Source organism: Clupea harengus, chromosome 11 (assembly GCF_900700415.2).
Source record: "Clupea harengus chromosome 11, Ch_v2.0.2, whole genome shotgun sequence".
In the NCBI taxonomy this organism is placed as follows: domain Eukaryota; kingdom Metazoa; phylum Chordata; class Actinopteri; order Clupeiformes; family Clupeidae; genus Clupea; species Clupea harengus.
Genome location: NC_045162.1, coordinates 7,293,727 through 7,305,234, shown reverse-complemented (window position 1 = coordinate 7,305,234; position 11,508 = coordinate 7,293,727). Strand labels below are relative to the sequence as shown.

General features: G+C 41.1%; 2 protein-coding genes across 4 annotated transcripts in view; one reads left to right on the top strand and one right to left on the bottom strand.

Annotated features, from left to right (window-relative positions):
* Positions 1-5,932, bottom strand: part of hpn (hepsin) — a 14,405-nt gene extending 8,473 nt beyond the window's left edge. The window contains exons 1-2 of the mRNA XM_012818152.3: positions 5,425-5,932; positions 4,931-5,033 (exon numbers count right to left, since the gene is read on the bottom strand). Of these exons, the coding sequence (XP_012673606.1) occupies positions 4,931-4,949 (19 nt within the window). The 5' untranslated portion in view covers positions 4,950-5,033; positions 5,425-5,932. The remainder of the gene's footprint in view (positions 1-4,930; positions 5,034-5,424) is intronic.
* Positions 5,933-6,431: 499 nt separating this feature from the next.
* Positions 6,432-11,235, top strand: LOC116222325 (sialoadhesin). Of its 3 annotated transcripts, none has more exons than XM_031575979.2 (4): positions 6,432-6,519; positions 8,828-9,214; positions 9,796-9,886; positions 10,081-11,235. In XM_031575979.2, exons 1-4 carry the CDS (start codon positions 6,465-6,467, stop codon positions 10,100-10,102), a joined length of 555 nt encoding a protein of 184 aa, XP_031431839.1. In that variant the 5' UTR covers positions 6,432-6,464; the 3' UTR covers positions 10,103-11,235. The 3 variants fall into 3 exon arrangements, with proteins under 3 accessions (XP_031431839.1, XP_031431838.1, XP_031431841.1); XM_031575978.2 differs by having other exon boundaries at positions 9,790-9,886; XM_031575981.2 differs by lacking the exon at positions 6,432-6,519 and adding an exon at positions 7,370-8,212 and having other exon boundaries at positions 9,790-9,886.
* Positions 11,236-11,508: the final 273 nt, after the last annotated feature.

The following is an 11,508-nucleotide window of genomic DNA, read 5'->3' as shown; positions in this document are numbered from 1 at the left end:
AACTAACAAATGGAGTCCTTGTTCAAGATGCGTTTTGTGGTGCATGGCCATTCCTTTTGTCCAAAATACTTCAGTTTGACAGAAGAGCTCTCGTGTGATCATTAACCTCACCGGACCACTCTGCTTTTTTTTTTTTTTCCAAAGAACCTGAAGTCAGAGGGCACGGAGGGAAGCTGCTGTGCTGATAAGCCCAAAGCAAACAAACATGATAACATGTGTCTGTCAGTGTGTCTGCAGACAGTGGTTTTTTTATTCCCCTTAATCAGGTCCCTCTGATCTGTCCGGCACTGATTTTACCTGGCCTCAGTTCAAGCCATACAGTGCCTTGCAAAAGTATTCACCCCCTTGGATGTTTTACCCTTTTATTGCTTTTCTAAATCAATCATGGTCAATATAAGTTGGCTTTTTTGACAAAAAAATTCACAAAAAAGCCCTCTTAAATGTCAAAGTGAAAACAGATTTCTACACAGTTATGTCAATTAAATAAAAATATGTAATGAAAAATAAGTGATTGCATAAGTATTCACCCCCTTTACAGTGACTGACCTAATTCAACAGAGGTCCAGCCAATTGGTGTAAATCTGGCTAGAGCAGGCCGTCCCCACAAATTAAGTGACCGTGCAAGAAGGAGACTAGTGAGAGAGGCCACCAAGACACCTATGACTACTCTGAAGGAGTTCCAAGCTTCAGCAGCTGAGATGGGAGAGACTCTGCATACAACAACTGTTGCCCAGGTTCTTCACCAATCAAAGCTTTATGGAAGAGAGCCACTTATATACTTATATTGACCATGATTGATTTATAAAAGCAATAAAAGGGTAAAGGGTAAAACATCCAAGGGGGTGAATACTTATGCAAGGCACTGTATGCGACGTAAACAAAACTTTTTCAAACACATGTCCCAGGACCCCAGAAATGGGCCCAACAGGGGCCGCCCTCTGGACATTACTGAATGAGCATGCACACATACACACACACACACACACACACACACACACACACACACACACACACACACACACACACACACACACACACACACACACACACACTCACACGCACACCCCCCTCCATATCACTGTCATAACACAGTCTCGCTTCCTGGTTGGAGTTATGATAGCATTATGGAAGGAAGGTTAGCACGGGCCCGACACACCACCCAAGCAGAGACAGGATGATCGCTGAAGGCCATACAATGGACTCCTTGGCAGATATTTTGTGTGAGAAAACATAACGAGGACAGCAGGCCATGGGGTCGACCTAGGGGCATCCCCAAGCTCAAGGGGATGCATGTAGTTTATGGGCCCTTTGAGGACCTTACAACACCATCAGGCTCCCACTAGAAGCGGGCGTGGGTTCTCTGACATGGGAAGTTATGGGATGGAAAAGTGTGTAGCAGACATGTTTTTAACTATCTGCCACAGGCATCAAATATGTCAAGCCTTTCCAAGGTTATACAATCCATATGGAATGGCAGGGTGGGGATTACAAAAGACAAAAGAAGCAGGGAGGAGGTGGCCATATGAAGGTTGACAGTTTACATTTGAAGTCGAAAGTAAAGAAAACAAAACAAGTACTACGTGTATGGATTTGCAGTATGATGTGCTTCTGTACATTTTTTCAGATATGAGATGGCAAACACCTGAATTCTGTGTGACACAATGCTGGACCAAAGGAAGAACAGCAAGGGGAGCTGCCTGGCACGGTTTGTTACGGGATCACCTTCGTTACATTTGAAGACAAAAGACTATTCCATACTTTCAAGAAAAGGCCCACGAAGACAATGAATGAGGTGGTTTTGAAGAAGTGAGAATGGCTACTATGGTAACAACGTGAGCGTGAGTGTGAGCACACAGACTCAAAGCCAAAGAGGTGTCTATTTTTACTTCACAAGTTTACTTCAGTGAAGAACCCATTTTTTCATGGATAGCAAAGAATACTGGATCAAATTTCCCCCCAATAAACCCAACTCAAGTTTTCCGAATTCCCAGTCCCCTGTGGAGCCATCACCAGCCATTGTTTCTGCACCAGCAGTCAGTTTAATGGACAACTAAGGTATCTAAGGTATCTCAATCCATCACTGACAGTCAGGGGGGATGACTTTTCTGAGTAGCCACATTCAGTCCAGCAACACTGAAATATCCCTGTGTTGGTATCTGCACCTCCTCAGGCTGGTATGGCCAATCTGACCGAGGAACAAGTGCCACTATTGTCTGACTCGGAGGGGGGCTCTGCCTCAGCTGCAGGCTGCCATTTCCGATCACCAGAGAGACTAAGAGTGTCAGGCATGATTCAACTGCCCTGTCATACACACCCACACGCAGTGGTCATGCCTGGCTCATTTTAGAAATGCCTTGCCATCAGTGGGTGAGACTGTGACTACTGAGTCAGTCCTGTAGTGTAGTCGCTGAGGCACTTAGCAGACCACATTTCTGAGCATACTATTTGAAATGTAGGGTTCGATCAGTTTTTGGTTGACGAGGACCACTACAAGGACGCTTGCTCTCAAACATCTTAGGATTTCCCACAGATCACTGCAATGATCACCAGAAATCACACTCGTACAGTCAGTCTTGCTCCAGTCACCTCATCCAGTTTTATCTCATCTAACGTTCAAACACTGTGAGGAGGAGGAGGAACTTGTTGTCAAATTAGCATCTTTAGCAACTAACTAAAGTTGTTGAGGCTTGGCTTTCTATTCTCTCAGGTGGGCCTAGCTGCCTGCTTAACTAGCGGCCACTTTGGCAGACCCGAATACTTTTAAAATTTCAGGTATAATGAGAGTCAGTATAGGTCAGTGCATGATCACCGATATTAATTCATGCACTCAGCAAAAAAGTAACTCCTTTCTGAGGAGGCATTAGGACTAGAATATTCAAAACAGCTTAAGCCACATCTACCAATTATGGCCGTGTAATGACAACATCACATGGGGCTTGTCAACAATTGAAATAGGGAAATAAAAGTCCATGCAGACATATGACAAAATATTTGATAAAATAACTTAAAATAATGCTGTTTAACCCAATACGATAGGGGCTTAGTATCACTACCTCAGTCACATCTCAGTAATTTAGCAATGCATAATTTGGTAATACAAGTTTCTATTGTGGTAACTGATCGTCCATGCCTAATTCAAGTTTAACTGTAAGTATATCATGAAGTAGAGGTAGATTCATTACATCTATCTGGAATATTTAAATGTAAGGTTAAGTTAAGTTTAAGATAAGGTATTTGGCAGACACTTTTGTCTAAAGCGACTCAAAGGACTCATCAAATAAATGTAAATCCTGTATTGGTTGGGTTCACTGGAGTTTCAAAGTATATGCTTTAATTTCTCTTGTAGGGAGGTCAGATAGCACCCTGGTACAAGTCCCTCCTTTTGTATTCAAGTTCCATAGTTTTCCATTGTTCTGGTTGCCAAGCATTCAGAATGCTGTCATTTTCTGACTCACAGAAAACCCACCTATTTATGGGTTTCAGTCTACACCCACAACTCTACACAGTATGTGTCATTTGATAACTAACTTCTGCCTACCATGATGAATCAGAACATGCATGCAGTGTCTGTCAAAATAAAACTTCCCCAAAAACCACTACGGTTGCTTTGAAGAACTACTTGAATGCAGTCTAGGTAGTTACCATAGTGACAGCACAGTAAGTATTTGTTTTGTCTGTTAGCCAGAGAGGTATCAGAAGGATATGAGGTTCTTTGAAAACCAGCCACAACGATAAACAAAATGTATGCTGAGAAAGGAGTGGTTATAGCATGAAACTGCTCCAAAAATAATTGTTCTTCTATTTCTCCACTGAAAGAATTGTTTAGGATCCAAAAGTTTTTCTGACAGGCACAAAGTCAAAATCAGTCCACAGATTTGTCTACGGATACGAATCAGTCATCCTATTTAATTGCAAGGCCATTCAGACCACTGCACTACCAATGTCATTGGTGTCTTACTCACAGTCATTTGCTGGCCAAGAATGCTTCTATAGTCATCTCTTTTATGCCTCCTGCTATATAAATATCCCTTATTTCATCTCAGTGGAGAGCCAGCTTTCCTCCACCAGCTTTCTCCAACATCAGTTTCACCAAAATGTTCTATCTAGCTGTCTCAACATATTCTGTAGAGTGCTACCTAACTATCACAAGATCTAGCTGGTGTCGTTTAAAGCCTAATAGCAAAATACCACCAGGACAGCACATTGCTAGTTAGTACCAGAGACAACAACAGATACACCCCAAGATACACCTAGAACATACTCTACCTGCATATCTCAGTGTCTGATCAATGCACTGCCTAATTATCTAAACATCAATCTCATTATGCTATGACATGCCATAGGCTATCCGGGGGGCGGGGGAGTGTACAAACCCAGTTTAGGGTAAGGGTGGATACAAACTGGGTACAGACAGTGTATTCTTTTGTGACTCAGACTGTCCTGTCCTGTCCTGTCCTGTCCACAAGTGTCCTCCCTTAACATCTAAATGAAGAGGAGAGGTCAATGTACCAATATTGAACAGCCTTCATGTTACTTCTTGGGGAAGTGTTGCAGTGTAATCAGAGGAATATAAAAGACTATGATCTCACTAAAACCTTGCTAATTTCCAATCACTTGAATTCCCTTTAAACCAGGCAAATCAAACCCATCTGATAAATGTACAAAGGTGATTAGATTTTAATCTGTTACTTGGCTGGCTTCAAATACTTGGCTGGCTTCCTGTGAAACACAGTCCACAGTTAAAATCTTGACGCCATACTTAGTCAAACTTCTTGAACACCATGAAAGTGAACAAAACAAATGCAACCCATGGACAGATAGGGACAGCGAACTCCATTAATCTTTAACATTAGAGTCGCCTGATTCCTGGTGTAAAAAATGACATGAGCACAAAAAACCTATTTGCCTTAGAGTCTGTTTGAACACTCACCCTTCTTCTTCTCTGCCATCTTTTCCCAAACAAGAGAGAAAAACAGGGGCACTGGTTACCTTTTCACACTCCCGTGGGCTGCCTTTGAAATGGTCTTTATTACCTGCAAAGCAAAGCATTGAATGGCAACAACAATTTAACTGCAGCTATGGACACAGATGGGTTAAACAAGTTAAATAAACCAAAGGGCAAAATGAGAGGCCACTGACTCTATTGTTGTAAGACTTGTATATTAACTTTTTTTTAACAAATGTTATTACTTTGTTTAATTTTCATCCAAAACTGAACGTATTGTTTCCTTGGGGACAGAAACAAAACAGAAAAAATCTAACAAAATGTACATATAGTATTGATTCTTATTCACTACTTTAGTATATCACCTCTAGCACTTTAATCATCACTTGTTGGACAACTTTGTTCGTCTCATCTGTAATCTGTTAGCGATGAGAAGAATGCCGATAACATTTTTTTTTTGCCTAAGAAAAAAAACTCACCTGTTCGTCGAGTCTCCCGTGCTGTTTTTTTTTTCCGCTCTAAAGTCCAAAAACGAAAAGTCGTAGCCCACTCTACACTACACTATCGCTGTATTTATTTCCAAAATATATAGAAAAACGTCTTAGAATATGGACAGCACGTACGCTATGTTCCCAACTTCCACGAATCCACTGTTTCCCGTTAACATGTAACTTACAAACAGTAGGAATTCTCACCCCCCCTTTCCCCCAGTCGCTCTCTGGTCCTCCTTCTTCCGGTCAATATAAACCCACCTGCTAGGAAATACCTGTGCAGACCAGTGGAACTGTGCTAGTAGACTAGGCTACGTGTGTCACATAGAGGGTCAAAATGTTGACACTTTTACGTTTCCTACCTCCTCCTATTTAGGACGTGGAATAATTGGATAAGAAAACGGGAATAACAAGACAAAAACGTTAACACCTCAAATTAATTTTGAATAGAGCCCAACAGCTATCAGATAACTAGTAAGGGCTTCATACATACTTTATTTGATGGCTCACTGACATGGCCAACTCAAATAAGCTGATGATGTTGCATTTGTTATGTTATGTTGCACTGTAATGATAACAGGGTTGTGGAATGTCAGGATGAATGTCATGAACTTGTAAATGGCCGAAAGTGTAATAGGTATGTGCATTTACACCAGTTATTGTTAGCAAACAGGCGTTTGCTTAAGAATTACGACAATATTCATTGTACTGATTTGCACAGTAAAACATGATAGGACCCTATAACTTCCCATGGAAATGGGGTCAATCATGACTGAACTGAACAACATCAATGTTAACTGGCTAACTAGAAGGCCATCATTGCTTAGCTTTGATGTCTCATTATCTCTGAGGAAAGAAACTGACAAAGGGGAAGTCAAAACACAAGCAGACCCACACACACACCACACACACGCACGCACACACACACGCACGCACACACACACACTCAAAGGTACAAGAACACATACAATCCCTTGTTCTAATGCCCCAGACAACAGTGACAGATGTGACTGTGAGAAGTGAAAGAGATGGCTGTCAGATCCGTTGATGCTGGACTGATCCTGGTATCACTGTTCCTGGCGGGTAAGACTGGAATTTATTTGTCACTGTCAGGGCCATAGACATATATACATGTCTTTGGTCAGGGCCGGATTCACTAAAGGGGGCTGGCAGGGCCATGGCTGACAGCACAGGTAGGCCTACATCGGTTGGGTGCAAATTTGTAGCCAATTCCTTGTTCATGTGTGGGTGCGACAAGAAGGCTATGAGTGCCTGGCTATCAGACTGATAAACTTGGTGTAGGTATGACAGTAAAATGTTTAAATTTGTATAAAACATGCAATGTCAATGTTAGAGGACGAAGGACTAATAAAGTAACAAAATAAAAAATATCTAGCCCTATGATTAAAGAAACTAATTAACCATCATCACTAACAGGCCCATTTTATACTGGGTGTGAATGGGAACAAGTGCTTTTGGGTCATTTATATATATATAAAAAAACACAAAATCCTTGATTCTCAAAATTTACAATTGGGTATTTATATTGTGCTTTTGGCTATACAAAACAGACTTCCTTTATTAATATTGAGAGTATATAAATCTGTAAAAAGATGGGACATTTTTTAGATTTTGAGAGGACATACAATTTGCCATTGACGTGAAGGGACACAAGCCTTGGCAGAGTGATGGTCACCACACATTAATTGCAAACAACAGATACTTCAATGACCTTTATTTAAAGAAGAACAGATTTTCCTTATTTCTGATGAACTAACTTGCGTAACGTCAGACCACACCAACAACTCCAGCAAGAACTGAGCAAAAGCTTGCGAACTTACACCACCCAAAAACCCGCACCATATGAGTTCGCTTCGCCTCTGTCACATCCAATGTTGTTTTTAGTATAGTAAAGTTCAAAAACAGCTTGTTATCACAGTTATGGTCAGAACTATTCTACAAATTACCTTCGGGTATTTCCAGGAGTTTTGCACGAACGTTTCTGAAGTGCTGGAATTCTCCATCTCGAACTCGAAAAGGAGGTGATGCAGCCTATACAGATAAGTCCAAGACCTAGCATACAACTACCAATACAGTCCAAAACATTCACGATAGCTCCACAATAAAAGCGTGCAGTGGGAAGAATATACTATTATACTAAACTATTACCGCAACACATACTGGCCACTGTTTTTCTAAAGGTCGCAATTCAAATCCATTCAATATGGCCACGGCGAAGCGCTTTCACTGTTATCAGGCTACTTGTTGTCTGGAAAAGTAAATACCCTACCATGATACAAGTATTATAACATCTGAATACTGCGATGTCAGATAGCAACTGAACTGCATGTCAGAATAGAGAATTATCTAGGACTATAATCAACTAGCTGAATAATCTGCGTGCCCACCAAATGTTCGAGTATCCAACGTGTTCAAAACAACTGTCAAAATATTATCGGTGAAGCCTTCCGTCAATCCGGAAGGACATAAATGCTTGACAAGTGCTGTCACTCTACTAGTTGGCTGTTTCGTTATTAACACACGAAATCGTGTTGGTAGACAGAAATCTGCTGTGCGGGTTTATTTAGAGGAGGCACAAAGTTAGGCAATTTTAACCTGTAGCTTAAACGCCTTCAAGGCTCCATCATTACAAGTATGCGGACTTTACGAAAGCTACTGGCAGCGATGCGCATTAATCGACCTTGCAAGTAACACCGGAGAGAAAAGAGATGATGCCTAACGACAACACTGAAGATCACCGAAGCTCTGCCTAAGGGTACTGCTTTAGACGATCAGCCCCTGTTTAATAATAAAAAGGGCTAACTAGAATTCTTGGTATCTAGGATAAGGAGACGATGATTCTTGGTATCTAGGATAAGGAGACGACTGATTTACCTTTTTCTCTCATCTAGTGTTAACAATTTGTGTAGCTGACTTGTCATACAATAGCCTAGGGTACAAAAACGTGCATGTCTGTGTTGTGTTTTCTAGTATTTAATTTGTGTTGTATAATCATGTTGCTTCCATTATGTTCTACGTGCTTTCTTAATATTTCAGTGTAATAGAATTAATAGAATTATTGAGTGTTAGGTTTTTGACATTCTGATTAGTCTCATATAGTTGTTCACAATTGGTGTAGTTGAGTTGTCATTGATGAAATGCTGCTATAGAGAATTGTGTATTTGTTGTGTTGTGTCAAGGGTGGGATAGTTAGGATAGCTTTCATTGTGGTTACAAATTAATACATTTCCTAGATGGCCCTCTGAACATGTATAGCCTCAGGGCCCACAGTGTTCTTAATCTGGCCCTGGGGCTGTAAATAGTGTGAAAGCAGTGATTTGTCAGATACTATATCGCAGAAGGTCATGCCTTTCCCCTCCTGACCTTTCAGTTGACCTGTCCGTCTCCTGGGTCGTACACATGCCCGATGGCCCAGTTTACGCAACAGCCGGCTCCTCCATAGTTCTCCCATGTTCCTACGACTTTCCGGAAGAGTCTCCCGCAGGACACCATTACAAGGTGCTCTCTGAGATGTGGTGCTTGGACCAGAGTCATTGCATCACACCGAGGTACGTGTACCACAGTGCTGGGATCTTTCCGGAGCCGACGTACCAGGGTCGAGTGGAGTACCTGGGCAGGTTGGGAAGCAGGAACTGTTCCCTGAGGATCTCTGAGCTCAGGGTGTCTGACAGTGGTGTCTATGTGTTTTGCTTCATCACGGACCACCCAGTGGCCAAGCTGCCAGGACAGAGGGGGCTTACACTCCTAGTAACTGTTGGTAGGTAATTGTTGATACTATTGTTGAATATATCAAGCTCTAATGGAAAGAATATGCTGTTTCATTTGGTTAATAAAATGAATAACTGACATATTTTGCCATGACTTACTTTGACTGCTTCCTCCGCAACACCCTTTCTTTCAGTAAGGTAATTCTGTCGCAAAACAGGAAAGGCATTCTGTTACAAAAACCTATACTCCATACTGGATACAGTGTGATCCTGTCTCCAATAATGTGGATGTTACTCTATCAGTCAATATGTTCAATAGTATTCATATTCTTTAATAGCTATAAATATAATTTTTTTTATATGAGGAACTAGGCAGTTACGAAGTATCATGTGATGATGACTGTTTGACTGGAATGAGGAAAGGAAAAGGAAGTCATCTTACTGCAGTTTCCAGTACAGAAGTATTAATGCGCAGTGTGAGAGGAAACATGGCAGTACCACTCACACACTGTAGATCTTAAGAAAACACAAATATTGTCCTGCAGTGTCAGATCGCTGATGGTCAGTGAAGAAATGATTTGTTGATTATTTCCTAAGTGGTTTTGCGATGTTCGCACACACACAGAAACAGCCGAGTCATCAAAGGGGAGCGCTGTGGTATGGATACTTGGCTGTCTGTTGGCAGCCATGGTGGTTGCAGGGGCAGCGTTATACTGCAGGAGGTCAGTGTGACTCATACAGACTTTACCATATCTGCATAGCGTAAAAGCAACATAACGCATGTACTAAATACACACAGCAGTAACAAGCAATATGTCCATGCACAATGTACATTTAAATCTAAGCCATGTGTGCAAAAAATATGCTGTTGACTAGACAGCCCATAATAATGAACTCCCTCTCATTTTGATTGCAGGAGGTCCCTTCAAAGATCATAACAGATAATGACTATGACATAAAAACCCAGAGTAAGAAGAAATAACAGTGAAGCCTGGTAGAGGTGTTACATTAAGATTGGGCATTTATCTAAAAGACTAACCAAAAATGACAAGATGAGGCGAATTTGACCCCTATAAGATGGAATCATTGAAAATCAGCTCAATACTTCAAAGATATTAAACATTGTAAAGTGATATAAATGAAGAATGTATCAAGAAGGATTTTTTTGTATTTCTCTGTTGTCTCACACCTTATGTTCAACTGTATTGTAGACATATGACTTTGATATGTGCACAAAGTACAGTTTTTTAGTTTGAGTTTATTTTAATTGTGACCAACATTAACTTAACAACATTAACATCTCAGTACTGAATAATGTGTTTGCATGGTGTATTTGATCACTTTTTCACTTCACTAGGGTAGAGTTTTTCAGAGGTCTAGTGTGGTGGAAAATATGTGAATGAAAACTCAACAACCTGTGTGTGTAGACTATTAACAATCAGTATAATAACCAGTGTGTGTAGAATGTTAACAATCAGTATGGCCTCTGGGATATTCATGATAGCAAGCTGTTAGAACTGCTATGCCACTACATAATGATTTATACCGTTGATGTGAATTGCATTATGGGTACTCTTTGTTTAAATATGTATCAAGTCTGGACATACTGATGTATGGAGAGTCTTACTGAACTCTCCGCATGCCAGCTGAGGGCCTTGAGAGCCTTCCCTGTCCTACTGCACACTCATCTTTATCTTAAACTTGGCACATTTTAGGCTCCCCTGTCCCGCTGCACCCGCATTCTTCTCCTGAATTGGGCCGTTTCCAACCATGGGTTGCTTTAGAATATGCCGGGTGCGATTGTTGGGCCTCGGCCATAAGGGGGAGGCACTGATGGCTGACCAAATATGACATGAAAACATTTCCGGGCCCCCAATACTCCAATTAAAAAGCAATATACGTACTGTATATCCTATGGGGAGGGTCATAGGTGGTTTAGGGTGACAAAAGGTTCTCTTCAGATGTATAAAACAGAATGCAAAACTCTGTAAACTCAGTATTGTCTTGCTGACTTGCTCAGGTTTACGCTGTTGGTATTGCACTGGCAAAATAAACCTTTTTTGATCCACACTCTGCCAGACTGCCAAAGAGTTTTATTCGGATCAGAAAAGATGAATGTTTTTTCCATCACAAACCTACAGATCAGACACGACACTAGTGCTTTGACCTAGTGAATGATTTATAGGACAACAGAAGCCATCGGAAGAAGATATGTAGTTCAAGTCCATTTTGAACTTATGGTTTAACTCAAGGGCGTAGGTTTGGTCTCAGCAGCTTTTCTGATAAACCACATGGCAGAGATACCTTTTCTGATAAATCACGTGGTAGAGATGTCTTTTCTGAT